The 17625-nt window shown below is 41.4% G+C and overlaps 2 protein-coding genes across 4 annotated transcripts; both read right to left on the minus strand.

Annotated features, from left to right (window-relative positions):
* Nucleotides 1-148: 148 nt before the first annotated feature.
* oatx (organic anion transporter X) lies at nucleotides 149-6392 on the minus strand. Its single transcript, XM_024397705.2, has 10 exons — nucleotides 5475-6392; nucleotides 5102-5205; nucleotides 4269-4423; nucleotides 3609-3777; nucleotides 3330-3453; nucleotides 2996-3111; nucleotides 2676-2890; nucleotides 2430-2538; nucleotides 996-1202; nucleotides 149-919 (listed from the first exon to the last, which is right to left on the minus strand). The coding sequence occupies exons 1-10, from the start codon at nucleotides 5892-5894 to the stop codon at nucleotides 802-804; spliced, it is 1737 nt and encodes a 578-aa protein (XP_024253473.1). The 5' UTR covers nucleotides 5895-6392; the 3' UTR covers nucleotides 149-801.
* Nucleotides 6393-7956: 1564 nt separating this feature from the next.
* Nucleotides 7957-17438, minus strand: LOC112231134 (reticulon-3). 3 transcript variants are annotated; one of them, XM_024397706.2, is made up of 8 exons: nucleotides 17323-17433; nucleotides 17127-17219; nucleotides 11550-11757; nucleotides 11265-11403; nucleotides 10526-10595; nucleotides 9412-9458; nucleotides 9271-9329; nucleotides 7957-9060 (listed from the first exon to the last, which is right to left on the minus strand). In XM_024397706.2, exons 2-8 carry the CDS (start codon nucleotides 17203-17205, stop codon nucleotides 9012-9014), a joined length of 651 nt encoding a protein of 216 aa, XP_024253474.1. In that variant the 5' UTR covers nucleotides 17206-17219; nucleotides 17323-17433; the 3' UTR covers nucleotides 7957-9011. The 3 variants fall into 3 exon arrangements, with proteins under 3 accessions (XP_024253474.1, XP_042167387.1, XP_024253475.1); XM_042311453.1 differs by lacking the exons at nucleotides 17127-17219; nucleotides 17323-17433 and adding an exon at nucleotides 16512-16535; XM_024397707.2 differs by lacking the exons at nucleotides 7957-9060; nucleotides 9271-9329 and having other exon boundaries at nucleotides 9447-9584; nucleotides 17127-17438.
* Between the last annotated feature and the right edge of the window lie 187 nt (nucleotides 17439-17625).

A 17625-nucleotide genomic window follows, 5' to 3' on the forward strand; every position in this document is an offset into this window, starting at 1 on the left:
TCTCAATTAACCATACTTATTTTGCATGTACTTGGGCATGTTCAGTGCGCACGCAAACAGACACACACGAACACATTAATTGAATATGGAATATTGTCCTTTGGGGACTACTGGCTTCTACCTTCTAAGAACTGCACAAAACAAAATGTCAAGGAAACAACTGCTGAACCACACAGGCCTACTGTTTATTTTTGATTAAGCTACAATACCGCCCCTAGACAGCCAACACATTTCAAGTTCTAAATCTTGTTCTATAATGACCAATCAAAAATAGTTCCACAATGTTGCAAATGTCATAAAAACAATCACCATAAACTGCATGTTGAAGTCATAAAATGTCATGTAAAAGTGTCTAATTTATTATTTATCTACATTTTGAATAAAAAATGTAGGTAACAAAAAAAAACACATACAGTGAATATACAAGTGAAGGTTTCCAAGTGTTTTGGTTACAATTGAGACAAACTGTAAAATGATATGAGATAGGCAGCAGTTGTCAACAGGATCACTGTTGATCATTTCAACCTTGTGCCAAAGAAACCATACATCAATCAGACAAACACAAATTAAACAATGATGGCTTAGCAAAGAAACACCAGTATCTCCTGCATACCACAATCAACTTTTCGGTTCTAATCTGTTTCCATTTTGGTTTCAATTAAATAATATTGTTCTCTAAACAGTTGAATGCATCTGTCTTTAATTTGCTACCCAGAGTATACCGTTTGCTAGCATTTGCCGACACAGTAAAATTATACCACCTCTTCTACATTATTCTGATCAGATGCTGTGCTGTGTTTCTCACAGAGCATTGAGTCCCGTGATTTCCCCATCCCCCTCAACTGCTCCCTTCTTCATCTCCCGAAGAGCCACTGCCTCCTTTTTAGCCAGTTCCTCTGCATCCAGATTATTTTTAGCCCTGGAAAGCATTTTCATCATATTTCAAAACATGTCAGAGGTAAATGATATGCAGAGTCACAGCCTCACAACCTTACCATTTCTCCTCCACATCCTCGATGGTGTCAGGAAGAGGGATGTTGAGGGTTTCAGGGAGGAAGAAGGCGATGATGCCAGCCACCACAGCAGCACCTCCATAGATCATACTGGGCAGAGCGGGCAGCATCTCTTCCAGGATCAGCACAGCAGGTGCTGCCATGGAGCCCACCCTGCTCATGGTGGAGGTAAATCCCATTCCTGTCTGTCTGTAGGAGGAGGAGGAAGAGGAGGAGAGTGGGGGAGGAGGATGCGGAAGAGGAGGCGGAGAAGGAGGAGGAGAAGTAGGGAAATAGCTAATTAAACACAGAAATACATCATTTACCTAAGTTTTCACACTAATACATGTTAGAATCACATTTGGCAGCGATTACAGCTGTGAGTCTTTCTGGGTAAGTCTCTAAGAGCTTTTGCTGGATTGTGCAACGTTTGCCCATTTTTTTTGTTATTTTTGAAATGATTTAAGCTCTGTCAAGTTGGTTGTTGATCATTGCTAGACAACCATTTTCAGGTCTTGCCATAGATTTTCAAGTCTATTTAAAGTCAAAATTGTAACTTGACCACTCAGGAACATTCACTGTCTTCTTGGTAAGCAACTCCAGTGTAGATGTGGCCTTGTTTTAGGTTATTGTCCCGCTGAAAGGTGAATTCATCTCCTTGTGTCTAGTGTAAAGCAGACTGATCAATGTTTTCCTCTAGGATTTTGCCTGTACTTTGGTGTTGCAAACAGAATGCATGTTTTGGAATATTTGTTATTCTGTTCAGGCTTCCTTCTTTTCACTTTGTCAATTAGGTTAGTATTGTGGAGTAACTACAATGTTGTTGATCCATCCTCAGTCTTCTCCTATCACAGCCATTAAACTCTGTAACTGTTTTAAAGTCACCATTGGCCTCATGGTGAAATCCCTGAGCGATTTCCTTTCTCTCTGCAGAGTTAGGAAGGACGCCTGTATCTTTGTAGTGACTGGGTATATTAATACACCATCCAAAGTGTATTTAATAACTTCATCATGCTCAAAGGGATATTTCATGTCTGCCTTGAATATCCCTTAATGAAGTGGTACCTGATGACGGTGTTGTCTAATGAAGTGGTACCTGATGGCGGTGTTGTCTAATGAAGTGGTACCTGATGACGGTGTTGTCTAATGAAGTGGTACCTGATGGCGGTGTTGTCTAATGAAGTGGTACCTGATGACGGTGTTGTCTAATGAAGTGGTACCTGATGACGGTGTTGTCTAATGAAGTGGTACCTGATGACGGTGTTGTCTAATGAAGTGGTACCTGATGACGGTGTTGTCTAATGAAGTGGTACCTGATGACGGTGTTGTCTAATGAAGTGGTACCTGATGACGGTGTTGTCTAATGAAGTGGTACCTGATGACGGTGTTGTCTAATGAAGTGGTACCTGATGACGGTGTTGTCTAATGAAGTGGTACCTGATGACGGTGGGGTAAAGCTCTCCAGTAAACAGATAAATACAGGTGAAGGATGCAGAGGTGAAGGCCTTCCCCAGACAAGCCAGAGTAGTCCTAATAGACTGCATGTCTGTGTTGGGATCAAAGGGGTTGTCATTGCCAATCCTTGTCAATAACTGTTCTCAATTAGATTATCAAAGACAAGACCAATGGCACTTAATTAGACGCGAGCACAGTAGCCAACACAAAATTGTGTGACCATCTAACCTGTGGGGACGAAGATGTTGGTGAATATCATCAAGGCAGACATGAGGAGACAAGTTCCCTGAGTGATCCTCCGACCCAGAAAGGTAAGACTCCCCAGAGCCACCAGCTTGGCGGGGAAGTCCACCAGCCCAAAGATGATCTGGATCAGGTAGATGTTCACCCCAAACCTCTGCAGGTCCATTGCTAGGCCGTAGTAGGCAAAACTGGTAGAGAACCTGTAGGGTGAGAGGTCAATCGGATCACTGGAAGGTTTTGTAGATAAGAATAGGCACAAAGGTAACTGGAATGACAAATGAACCTTACCAAACAATGAACCTTACCAAACAACCATAAGACAGAGAGATATTCTTCTCATCACTGTGGTGCGTATCAAGTCGTATGCTGTGTGGGTGGTCTTACTCGACTGGACCTCTTTGTGCATGTGACATTCCAGAACCTGTAATTACACACATGCACATGCACAAACACGCACACACATGCACACACACATAGCCACACACACCCACAGAGCCACATGCACACATGCCCAAACAGACACACACACAGACACACAAGCAGGTCATAATCCTTCTCTGATCTCCAAGATCACCTCACCCTTCCAGGAACCTCTCAATATGCCTGTATCCTTCATTGTACCCCAGCCAGCTCTCTCACCTCCACGGTGATCTTCTCTACCATCTCAGGTTTGCGGTTGATCCTGGCCACACGGTGGATGTGTTTCAGGGCCTCGTCAGACCTGCGATTTAGCACTAGCCAGCGGGCAGACTCTGAGTACCACCTTAGGACCAGTTAGGAAAACACAAGAGACATTGTCTCTGGAAACCTTTCAAAGACTGCCATTCACCCATCAATCAAAAGGTAAGACATCCTGAATTGTTCATTCATGATATGGATAAGTACCTGTATAGTGGTGCAGTAAAATGGTACGCTCACCAGCTATAGAGGAAGAAGAGGAAGAAGGGAGCACAGACAGCCATCTGCAGCTTGCGCCAGTCCCGGAGGCTGTGGGCGATGCCCGCCAGGACCATCTGGCCGAAGGTGAAGAAGAAGGACGAGAGGGTGCCCACTAGAGTGCGAGACATGGTGGGAATCCACTCCACCTCTGTGGACAGAAGTCTGTTATGACTCTGTTGTCTTGCGACAGGCAGTGGGTGGAAATGGGAACTCTCCAATGTAAAATCATCTGATTCATCTGAACTGGATTTCCCCAGGGTTTTCATTCCCGGACCCACCTCTGGCAAAAGGTAATCAATTTCCCCCTTGAAAGACTTAAAAGACAGTAGCAATTTCCTTATGCTTAAAAGAGTAACAATGTCCTTATGCTGCAAGACCTGATAGTGTGCCAACTTTCACACATCACACAAAAAAAAGAGTAGAGCATCTAAGTAGCAGGTAGGCTAGCGGTTAAGAGCATTGGGACAGTAACCGAAAGGTCGCTGGTTTGAATGGTGAAAAATCTGCCAATGTGCCCTTGAGCAAGTCACTTAACCATAATTACTCCTGTAAGTCGCTCGGGATAAGAGCATCTGCTACATTACTCAAATGTAAGTCTCTAGATGTATGGGCTATAGGTGGGGTTGTAGGGAGACTCACTGAGAGAGACTGTGTTGAGGATCACCCCAGATACTGCCATGCCTGTCATGAAGCGGAAGATACAGTAGGTCATGAAGGAAGGTGAGAAGGCTGTACAGGTGCCCAGCGTGGCTAGCTGAAAATAGGACCAGATCAACAAGGCCTTTCGCCCAAATCTAGAGGGGAAAACAAATAGGGGAAACCACAGCAACACTTGCTCAAAAGTCACAAGAACATAATGTATTGTTGTTGGTGGTAACTAAGCACCAAAAATACAAGCCCTACCAAATCATTGAGTAGGGAATGTTCCCTACTGTGAAGTAAATTACATGGACACACAGGTGTGCACAAATGCGCGCACGCACACACACACAGGGAAAACTTTGCTTCTGTGAAATTACTAAAAGTTCTAAGTGTGTAAAAATAAATAAGATAAAAGTCTGATATGTGGCGAATGTTAATCTTATACTTTCAACCAGCTGGGCTCTATTCTGTCCAAGCACAAAGAAGATCAGGGTTCAAGCCAACATTTGTTTTTTCTGTTAAAGAGTCAATGATGTCCTAGCAATGGATGCAGTAGGCTACATCTTAATTAGTAATGTCAGACATCTATTTACAGTACTGATTTAGCTCTAGGTTACCTATTCATAAAGTACACCTTTATCCATTTGTATCACATTGACCACAATCCTTCATCGGGTAAATGCAGTTCCTCTGTACAACCTCTACAACAATAACGTGATGTTCTATAGGACAATATGATGATTGAATTGTTGAATTCCTTTGCCGTGATGAAAATGTTGAACACAATGACGCTATAAGGTATTCCGTGTCTGTGACAGGACGCCGCTCACCTGTCTGACAGCCCTCCAAATATGACAGCCCCTGCCAGGACCCCACCCATATAAATAGTCTGGCTCATCTGTTTCATAGGACGGAGGGTACAGACCAAGTCCCACTGGAAAACAAGATCACAAACCTTTTCTCATAGGCAGGATTGTAATATCACATTCTTTGCCTTGGCATTCAGCATCGTCATAAGGGCCACTGTTAGTGAATTATTAGACCTATTGAATGATACTAATAATAATATACACGTTTATTCATAAATCATGCATCATGATGCGTGTCGCGGGAGAAGCACATGTACTTCTATTATTTTATATTATTACACCTACTAATTTATAACCCAGTACTTAAAAAATGCACATGGACAGCTCCACTTACCTCTGAGACAACAGTGGACAGAAATTCTGATTTGTCATAGGTCCAGCCATCCAGACATATCTCTGTCTCAAGCTCTGAAAAGTTAGCCTGATGTCCAATGACGCTTACGTTGCTTTCAAGAAGATGCCACTGCGGCTCGACATACCTCGTACACTTGGACAATTTGGTCCCGCTGGCATCCATTGGGATAAAGGCGCGAAGGAGCTCTCTGTCATCCACTTCTGATTGAGAGATGTTTTGACTACTGGCAATAGAAGTCCTATTGGGTATGGTACAGTGATGTCCAGGCATACCAGCTGTGAAATTATTCAACAGATTCTGGCTTGCCATCAGTAGACCAGGGATAGATAACAAGGTAACATGGATCCATTGGAAACGTCCGAACCCGCCAACGTCATTCAAGAGGTCCGCAAAACCCATATCGGTGAGTCTGAGAGGAACAGTAGGCAAGTGTTAGTAGTCTTTAAACTGCTGTAGCAAAGTCTAAGAACAAGGCTTGCAAAAGTTTTTTTTTTTTAAATAAAAAAAAAGTTATTCGAACAGTTATTGGGAAATTATTGAGTGCCGTTATTGTCCTATAAGAGAACTCCAAAGGGCCAAGTGGTTCTGATGTGGTGGCCACCGGCTCCAAATCCGCTGCTCAGAGCAGTAGTTAATTTTATACCTCTGAAGTTTCACCTGCTACTCCTGCACACGTTTTACAACACTACGGGAGCATCACAATTCTTAACTGAGGTGTTAATGGTTGTTAGACAGCAGATCGAGGTCAGTTGTATTCCTTGAGGGAACGTGACTGCATGAGATTCTGTGAATTTGCATGTGTCCCAAAAAGCCTATAGGTCTATAGAAACAGTGTGACATAGACGTGAATAATAACGGTGATGTTGAATAATATTATTATCCCCATATTGGAGTTCTAACCTAGACTCTCCTTCAAAACGAATGAATGCCACGTAATCGGGTTACAGAAAAGCAAAGCAAAAAAGCAACAAAAAAAACACAAAAGCAAAGCCTTTATAATGGAATTTCACAGCAAGGGCTTGTAATGACATGCAAGGGCTGAGAGAAACTCATTGACATAATAATCCAGCTATGCCACTCAATGGCGTTGTTTTAGCATGTTACGTGTTCAATTCAGCCCTAGTTCATCTCAAATGAGCCTATTGGGGATCTTGGTGTAACATTAAGATGACGGATTCCTCAGATTCAGGCATAGAGTTCATAGAAAGGTTTTAGAATGTACACACAGGCATCATATACTGTATCTTCCTTTGAGATATCCAAGGGGGACAACCCATCCTACAGACCCACTGCTTGTGTACATAGACAGCTATAAAGTGGCACCCAAGTGCACATAAACAAAGGACGCCCTTGAGCAAGGTACTTAACCCTAATTACTCCGGGGTCGCTGCTATAATGGCAGACCCTGGCCGTGACCTCACTCTCCAAGTGTTTCTCATGGAGAGTTGGGATATGGAAAAAATACATTTCCAATTCACACATGCGTATTAGTACACACTTGCACGTGTGTGACATAGTACAAATAAGCACCCACCAAATTAAACTTTTTTGTTGTTGCATTAACTAGCCAATCAAATATTGACAACAGGGGTCCATCCTGTGACTGTTAAAAGCTCACAGGGCTGAGGAATCATTGACAGCATGAGAAGACACTTTACTCTGTGGCCTATAGCTACATCTGGATCCTTCCCTCATTGTCTATTGGCCAATTATGAGTTATATCACTGATTGACCCACTCATCATCCAGGGTCGGATTACCCATCAGGAACATGCCCAGGGGCCCCCCACTGATGTTATGTAAAGAACCTGGCATAAACTATGGCAAAATATGTAGAATGTCATGAAATTTGCTTTAAAATTGAATTACTGTTTTAGCCATAAGGAAACATGTAGAATTATATCCAGCGGATCTTTCATTACAAAAATAGACTCGGCTGATGAGTCACTCCCTGGTTATACATGGCCTTTGTGTGCCGCAAAATGTCATGGTTTAAAATATTACACTCACTGTCAGTACAAAACACACATTACATTCTGTGACATGAGCACATTCATTTGACATTAGGCGGTCATGTCTCGTCGTTGGCTTGGAGGAACGGTACAGTCCATACTAGTTTCTTTCCCCTAGCTCCTAACATTACGTTAATGTACACTCAACTGAAAAGATCTTGATACAGTATGTGCAAGCCAGATGGCACTATATCCTCTGTGTTACTTAGCAGAGTAATGTAGTGCCATCGTCATACTCCTTAAACCCCATCTTCTCAGGGTTGAGTCATGGAAAAATGCTTTGGGATTTTTCATTCAATAAGAGGCAAATACGTAGCCTACTTATACAAGCAACCTTTTATCTAATCCTCCTATTGCATCATGTGTGATCCTTTACACCGATACGCTAATTCTGTTGGTTTTACCAGCTCACAAACTGACAAAACAGGATAAATGAACCGTGACAGCTTGTTGCAACGGTTTCTTTCATTTTTATTTCAAGTTTGAGGACTTGCTTGCAAAATACTCAGTGCAGATAGCAAACAAGTGTCTTTAGGATGAACTGAGATGATGCTGAAAAGGTTGAGTGCCCCCTCCAAACAAAGACATTAAGTCAAACAATTAATCCCCCCCCCATCATTGCACACATGATAGGACAGCAGAGGGTCACTTTCTTTATTACCACGACTCAGAATGCTCCTCTGCCCAGTTTAAAAATCCATAACAGAGACACCTGGGGTAACCAGTGGTGCAGTCTCACCTAATCTGGATCCCAGCTTTGAGTTCTTTCATAAATATTATTTTTTTTAAATCTTTATTTTATGCCAATTCACAAACCACACCAACAAATTACTTTCCCTCAAAAAAAACAGATTAGTGTCCAAACATTTGCTTAAACATATATTTTTTTAAACACTATACACCATTCTGTATCCTTGAAATAATTAAAAGTTCTGATTTAAACCCCCCTGGCTCAATCAGGAATCATCTGTTAAAGCCCCAATCAGTAGTTGAAACCAAGCGCTTTCCACAGTTTCGTTAAAAAGATGATATGGGGTTGGAGAAATGCATCCATATCCCTGTCTATGACTTTGATAGTGGTTACAAGTACAAACAACCCATGATATCAAAATTATAGTTCTACCAATGCTTTGAGGCTATAGTGTTAGTTTCCATTTACTTTCAAACATTGGAGTAAAACAAGTTTATATTTCAGGTTCTGATGGGGTACGACAATTGAACTAAGCTCATGAGGCATTTATACATTATATTCTTCAATAATTAATGGGTACATATCATTCATTTATAAGTCACAAAATGGATGTAACAACTACAGATAGTTATTCAGAATGCGTCTGACTCCAACAACAAACACAAGCATTGCACCCTATGCAAGTTAGTTACGGTACATTGAATATTGAGCGATGACTTGGCCACAGGTTTGACGCTGGGAATGCATTTGAAAGGGTAGGACTGAAGTTGCAGAATTAGGGAGAGCGCAGTTGTTGAATAGGGGTCATGGACAATCACTCTGCTTTGGTACGCTTCAGTGCCCCTGGAAGTTTATCTTGAAGCCTGAAAAGGGGAAATCATGCTGTACTTCTCACATGTATATACACTGCACCCTGGGAAGACAAATCCTTTAGGAGGGTTTAACCAAGAAGAAGCTACTGATGCGGTGTGGTCCTGCATGCCATGTAGAAATTCTATTACCAAAAAACAGAACATGGTGTTCTATGATTTCACCTCATCTACGGTGATGGTTAGAAAAAGATGTGCCCTTACTTTGCAAGTGTGACTTCAACTCTGGTGCGAATCAGTTCAATGTATTTATCAATCTGGGTCTGAAAGAGAACAAATTGTTAACCAACACAGGTTCATAACAAACATTAGTAATTGTATGTAAAAACAAACTTTCATTCTTACTTTATTTTTGTCATAAACCGGAGGCGTGCTGAATAAGATGACATCCGCTGTCAATGAGAAACAGAGTGGACTCTGGTTAGGCACATTTGTATCGCTGGAGGTTTCCAGATAGCATGTTAGAGGTGTCCCATGCTATTTCAATAAAGCTACAGTATTCATTGAATACTATGGACCTGTTAAAAGAACAATATATTACTGTCAAGGCTATTTAAACCATGTCTACTGTACATCATTCAGACCTTGTCCCCCCCCATCTTTAGAGTAAATATAAGTCTGATTGCTCCCCGCAATTATGTAGGCAGAAGTACTGATCTGTACAATACAAGAACATAGACCAGGGATGGGCAACTTGGATGGGGTGCCCAAAAAAATTCTGAACTCATGAGGGGCCAGTGTTGTTCGGGGGTCTGAGTACCCACATGTGGATATGCCCCCACATTGCGAGTGAAACATTTTAGGAACCCCCCCTCTTGACAGCAGAGAGAAATGTTTGAGTTAACTTTGTGCAATTCTACACATTCTGCCATGGGGTGAAGAGAAAATGTTGCCATTTTAAAGCAAGTTTCCTGCAAGTCTACGTATTTTGCCATAGGGCGGAGACAAATGATCACAGTTTTTAAATATGATACCTGAGACTGACAAACAAAATCAAATGGGGGGGGCCCAGACAGTAATTAGACCATGATAACAAGTTTAGATAGCTGACTGCTAGAATAATTTACCAATCCTATAAAATGTTTAGCTGACAATGGGCTAATTGAGTGACTAACACCGCAGGTGCACACGCACATGTCCACCTTGTGTATTCTACTAATCTAACTTGCAATAGTAGGTTGAAACCCCGACGGAGTAAATAATAAAAACGGTAAGTGAATTTTTTGTTGATTAATCTGAGGGCAGCCAGTTGCCCATCCCTGACACAGGACGACCTACAGAGCCCCATTAGTTATTAACAAACATGTAATGTAATGAGAAGTCTAGGTTCCCAGAGGATCGTGAAAAAAAAAAAAGCACATGCGCATTATTAGAACATCAAGTGTCTACGTGACCGGGTGCAGAACACTTATTTGTCAGCATTAGACAAATGGAAGACTGGACAGTGTGTGATTCTTACCCAGTATGAGGATTGTGATACCATTGAAGACAGCTCCCACATATGTCATCAGCCACATAAAACCAGCCAGCTGCAACAGAGGGACCAGAACATTTCAGAAACCTACCACACCTTATGGATAAATGTCATGACAAGAATAAGGACCACATTTTCCTTGGCCACTATCGATCAATTTAATTATTATCTTCTTATTCAAACATTGACTGTGTTTGATATGAGCGTCCCACAATGTTTAGCCTCTATAGTAACTTACTGTTGGAAAATACACACTAGCTGTAATCCACTCCTTCCTTCATCTGATAAACTCTTAATCCCTCATTTGAACATCTGCCAGGCATTTCTTTCTCTGCCACCACATGACAACTTTTCAGGCTTTCTTAGTCGGGCATAACAATACATAAGAGACCGACTTCAATCTCTCTAAAGACAACTGACCACAGTTAAAATAGACCACCAGCTCTTAAGGTGTGCAAAATACTACTTTTTAATTGTACAATTCTAAGCACCATAAGTCAATTTTCCATCCAGTCAACACAAACCCTAATTTTGTCCCAAGAGCATTACCCTTCAGCCTAGTAGATGAAACTGGTGAAACTCACAAAACTACTCCCCTTGCTATACATGCCTGACAGAAGACTCTACATCAAGCACTTCTAGAATGAATCATTTAGATCCAATTGAAGACCATAGCATTGAAAATCTCCAAGACAGCAGTAGCTTATAGCCTAATGAACATTACCTTCAGTGAGTCCACCAGGTCCTCCACCAGCAGCAAGTGTTTGATCTGTTTAACGGCTCGGTTCACATAGGTCAGAAACACATCCACATTTTTACGAAAAGTCTCAGGCTGAACAGTTAGGTCCTGCTCCATCAGACCCCTGTGGGAGACAACACATCAGTCATCACCTAACAATCAAATCAGACAATGACTCCAAGGGGGCAAGTTCAATACAAGTAGACTCGGTTCTAATAATGCATCCTTGTTTCCCCATTTTCCAACATATCCCAAGTTGAGCGGTCATACTTGAAGGGGTGGCCCGCTCCAGACTTCTGCACTGCCTGAATGACAGCCTTGTAGATGCGGAAGGTGATTGTGACACAGAGCAGGGCAAACAGCAGGTAGGACAACACACTGATGATGCTGAAGATGGCCAGGGACAGAAGGACCAGCAGGGACATGCCAAAGGCCACCGCAGACTTCTTGGGGTCCCGCCAGTACACCAGCTCCATCACTGGATGAGGAATGAACAGGATGGAACAGGGGAGACAGAGTTCATTATCAAGCCAAACCTGACTGTCAGATGATCACAGATGTCCTTTATAAATCCTAATACTGAAGGAAGGTTTTGATGAGAAACCTGAGAGCATAAAGTTCCCAATTTCCCTCATATGATCTCAGGTATGACCATAACGCCACTGCCAACATGCAGTTCATTCTAGTTGAATGAGTCGTGGCTGTGAGGATTATCCATGTTACAACACACAGATCTCAGACAGAGCCAAATCTAAAAGGCATTTTCTCAGGGTTCAAAATAATGGAATGGAACACATGGTCAGCTCCTTTTCTCCTTGAGGAACTGGAACAATTGACAGTGCGCCGTTATTTGGTCACATCATGTTAGTCTAATTCTCCACAGTACCAGGGCATCAGTCCACAATCAACACTGGAAAATAATTTCCCTCAGTTCTCAGGTGAGCGCAACTGGTGGCAAATGGTTATCATTATCCTGAAAAATTGGTAATCCAGTCAACGGTCTCATATCTAGTGAAATTCAGTGGGGACCTACATTTCATTCATAGTTGTCCTAATTCAGGAGTTGTTCACTATCCTAAATGGGCTGTAGCCTGCAGCCAGGGTTTTTGTAGTTTAGAATGGTGCCAAAAACACGCGCTTCGACACAAATGGCCCCTCATCTGTTAACTTGATGCCAGTTCAGGAAGCACTAGGCTACATCAATAGCTAGGATTCCATGTGAATATTCTAAAATTCACATTAAGAAAATAAACACATTGTCCCACCATTGGTGTGTTTCCACTAGGGTTGCTAAGGGTCACAAACTCTGGTAAATGAATCACTGGAATTTCTGAACTTTTGCTTAAATTCATCAAACAAGTTAGTATAACAGTGAAGCTTCTTTGTGGGATACACAAGGCAATTCTAGGTCTTGTGGCCTAATTTTTAGTTAAACTATCCCCAATTCTATGGAATTGCAACCCTCTGCATGCAGTGTATTCTTCCATCACATGTACAGCTGATTCTCAAGATCTTGCACACTAATGAGATGCTATTGAGCCCACACTACTACACGGTCTGAGCCAAGGACTACATGCTTTCTGGTAAGTTTTGATTACAATACTGGGTGGGGTGAAAATATTTTATATGACTTGTTAACTAGAATAATAGTAGCGTACAGCAAAGTTTGTTTAAATCAATTCTAACTTGTTAACAATTCCTGCTAGTTAGTTTTTGCTACAATGTGTGTTTTAGCTTGCTTGAGCCTGCTTGCCGAGGACTGTTAATTCACCCGTTTCCATACATTTAATTTGAAAAAAAATCTTACAAAAGGATATGTTTAATGTAACTGCTTAACTATTTATCTATTCATGGAATGTCGAATTTACAAAAATGTAATCTATGTACAACAATGCAAGGTTCATTTAACTGTAAAATAAGAACATCTATTCAAAAATATTAGCTTTGAATGCCTGAAATCTATAATCTTGTTGTAGTTAGTTATTTTGCAACTGACATGCAGGCATGACAGTTAGCATGAATTTTTTAAAAATATTTTCAATAGGCACAGGGTAGCTAGCTAGCACCAATACAACTAGCCTGAAAACAATGACCAGTAGAAACTGCAGTAATCTTCATTATTCATAGCAATGATTTAGGAATCCTTGTGAGTAAGTATTAGCTAGGTAGCCACTTGTTGTTGACCTATTGAAATTGAACTTCAGTTCATGAAGCTAACATTATAGGCAGCCAGCTAGCTTCATCTGGCTAGTGAGGCTCAACCGGACAGGGTTATGCGTTGTGAAGCTAGCCACAATAAGGATTAGGCACAAGTGGAATTTGCCGTTTGCCTTCAAAATAAAAGGATCTCTTTGAAAGTGATACAGAAGGTTACAATCGGTGGACTCATGCCATATTTAGACTAATGTTAAATTAAGGTTGGAATGCGAAGCAATAAAATGGGGTATCAGTCTACTCGGCGACACCCACAGAACACAATTGTTCAGAGTTTACACAAATATTAGCGTTGTAGCTCTTATCGCGGGACTGACTGTGTGAAATCACCTCCCCAGTCAACCTATTTTGTGTATTGACATTCAAATTGCACTGTACAGCTTTACCTAAGGACTGGGGATCAATGAAATGGGGTATATTTTTTCCCCAACATCCTCTCAGAGTTAGACTCCAAAACATCCAGCCAGTATTGTTTTTCCTTGGGAATAGTGTTCAATACACAGGTTGACAATAAATGTGACTCAATTCAGTTGTTTCCAAGTCCCGCAATAAGAGCTACGACGCTAATCTTCTCTGGGTGTCATTGATCCACAATCCATAGGTAAGGCTGTACAGTGAAATAAGTATGTCCCCAATGCAATTCTAAAGTATAATACATCCAGTGTGGTTGCAATAGATTTGTCAAATTAACAATATTGTCTTTTGCTTGTTTTACATAACATTCCAACCTCATTTAGCATGACCTATTCAATTATGGCATAATTCTACTATTTGTATTCATTTGCATCACTGACAATGGCGTACTTTTATTTTGAAGGCTAACAGCAAAGTCCACTATTATGGCTGATCCTTATTGTGGCTAGCTTCACATAGATGGGTCCGACCACCATTAATCAAATAAAAACTGTCTTATAAATGAGGGTTATTTTTTTATGACACCTAGCTATAGCTACTGAAACCGATGTCGTTTTGCAATGTTTTTGGGGAAGACATTGTTTGCATCCATGAGCTAGCTAGCTTTTTTATGACCAGTACTGTAGGTTCACAAGACAACTTTACCAGCATCATAGCATCAGTATTGATGACTTGTGACATACGAGTGATAATTGAATAAAAACGCAAAACATTAATGAACGTGTTAAATTATTGTGTGACGTGCAGTCATATTCAGGTCCTGATTGGCCAAATAGTGTTATTTGATACGCAAAGACCCAAACGGCATTCCATAGTATGAGAAATCGTGGTTGAGAATGAAACGACTGAACAAATGAACAAAACAGCACAGCAAGTAAGTGAAAGAAATAGGTTTTGACTATGTTTTACTGATAATGGGGACATGCATAAATGACAACAAAATAACTTTTTGGTCAGTGTGGTGTGTGTAACCTTTAACTAGGCCAGTCAGTTCAGTTATTTACAATGGACAGCCTACCCCGGCCAAACCTGGACGACGCTGGGCCAATTGTGCGCCGCCCTATGGGACTCCCAGTCACAGCCGGATGTGATACAGCCTGGATTCTGAAGCATGCGTTGATGGCTTAGCGTTTATTTCCAGACTGCAACACTGTATGACTTCTACCCCCTCAGCACTCTCTCTCTCCATTGATTGGTAGGTTACACTATATTTAGTGTAACCTACCTATATTTACACTATCCTTCAAATACTGAGCAACACATTTACCATTTGTCTCCATACTCCATAAGTGGTGAAACACTAAAATGTGATAATCTTTGTTCAAATGTATAAGCATGAAACATACATTATGGAACACATGCCCCACTCAGTCATAGTTAGTGGAAATCAAAAGCTGGCCTTCTTACTGTAAGGCACATTGTGCACATTTTGCCAAGCTGTTTTTAGCTTCTGAAGCAGCCAAATTGACTTTTACAATAGCTGGCTAGGCTAGTTAAACTGTAACATCGAAGAGACGTATGGACATGACTGGTGCCCAGAATGATGACGTTTGTAGCAAGAGTGGCGTCAAGGAGAATGAATTCGGTTCAGTTTAGTCAGTCCTCCTGATGACCCCTTCACAGCTAGTTAGTTATACCTGTGCCTAGAAACTTCAGAGTGAATTTGAAACTTGTCTGCCGAAGTTGGGACTGTACAGAATCATTCATTTTGTACAGGAATAATAGTTTAAACTAGACGTTAATCCCGTAGTTGTGATTTTCACCTAATGTACCACAAAAAGTGCTTTAGCCGTCATCCTGGCCTGATATCGGCCTCACCATCTTAGCTACTTCCCTTCTTAATGCGGAGCGAAGGACACTGTGCCGCATCTGTTGCAGCGCATACTCTCCCCAAAGAGCAGTAGACTATCAGTGACATCCAGATGGTTACTACCAATATTACAAGTTATTTCTCGTATAGGCTGCCATCTTACTAAAAATAAAATCAAGTGGGATGGAACAAATTTGAGATTGTGACCAATACTACAAGGTATTTCTCCGTAGCCCATCAAAATAAACATCACTTACTTTTACAAGTAACTAGTGCCATGCTGCTGCCACTAGCCAGCATTTCTAGCTGGAAGGGCTGATCAGAACAATTGACTGAACCGAATCCATTCGTCGCCACACTACGCCGCATGACATACGCCATCCATTTGGGCACCAGGCCTGTCCATATAGCCTCTCCCCTGCAACACTGGCTAGCTTTCAATAAAATGGCTGAGCGGTCAAGAGTTACCTCTACATACGATCAAGACAAGTCACATTGCATGCTGCATATTTCAGGTGCACTCGAGCTGATCAGAGGCCTCTATCTTATTTCAGTCATAAGCTCGGGTTTTACATTGAGATAAAAGCAGGACATTGGCCACCTTCATGACGAGGGGATGTACAGGAGTTCTGATTGCGTCCAGGTTTAGGAGTTCTGGAAATTTGCCTGGAGTATACAGTGTTGAAATGTACTGATGAGAAAAATGTGCAGGAATTGAAGGTGCCAAAAAATAATGTCATAAGGTTTTACCGTATACACAAAATAAACATTACGTTTCTTGGCTCAACACTTACATTTCCTTGACGAAACCACTGAGCTGACAAGGTTGGTTTGATTAATGAAAGCAAAGGGATGGTAACCATGCCTTCCTTGGTCCAATCCTTGTCAGGGTGATTAGAACCATTTTAAAAGCCTTCAAATAGGGCCATGTGCTCGCGGTCGTTGCTACCCGGGATCCTTGGTATGTCCCTAAACGGACAATACCGTAGCTACATAACATTGGTCAGAGATCAACTGGGTGAACAAACGAACTATTGTGGCCTACGGAGCTACTCAAAAATACAAAAGGCTTTCTCTGGTCTTCGGCCTTTGCTAGCTACCAAATTACCCAAACAATTGCTTTATGGTATGGGCAATTCGCAACACTGTTAACCAACAGAGGGACTGTAACGTTACCTATAATATAATAAACCAATAACTAGCTAACGTTAGCCAACATGAGTCCTGTTCAACATGTGATCAAATCGTTAATTCTCTGGGGTACCGTTAGCATTCACTCACACATAACCCCCCCACGCCATCAATTGTTTGAACATGAATCGCATACGAGTGTGGTTGAGCTGAGCTCGAGCTATTACGGTCAAAATGTTTGCATTCAAAATAAAACAATTCAAAAAATAATTTCCTACCGGAATATGTGGATTCTTTTGTCGATGAAGCGTTCAGAGAGGACGAGATCTGGCCAGACTGTGTCATCGGATCTGCCATTTTTGTGATGATTTCTACCCAGACAACGAGACAATCAAAATAAACGTAAAATCGAAGTGCGTAGCTAGCTAATATGTTCTGTTCCAAATTCTTTTCAATTTTTAATAGATGACTGACGCTAAATTGACTACTCAAGCCCGTTTGACGCCTTGAAAATGATGTTTCGGAGCACAACGATGGACGTGCCTTCACCACGAAGGGGGGGCTTGGCTTTAAAGGTGTGGTCTCAATATGGTCTAGTCAGTATCATTACCTTATACCGCATATTTATACAGTGGCTTACTTATGCTACTATTTTATAAATAATTGTTTAAAAAATCCAGAGTTCATTTTTCCTATATCCATAAAATAACCTTAATAATCACCCAGTCAATCAACCAATCATCTCAAGAACCCCAGGGGCTCTCCCAAGTTTATTCA

This window comes from Oncorhynchus tshawytscha, linkage group LG33 (assembly GCF_018296145.1).
Source record: "Oncorhynchus tshawytscha isolate Ot180627B linkage group LG33, Otsh_v2.0, whole genome shotgun sequence".
NCBI classification, from domain to species: domain Eukaryota; kingdom Metazoa; phylum Chordata; class Actinopteri; order Salmoniformes; family Salmonidae; genus Oncorhynchus; species Oncorhynchus tshawytscha.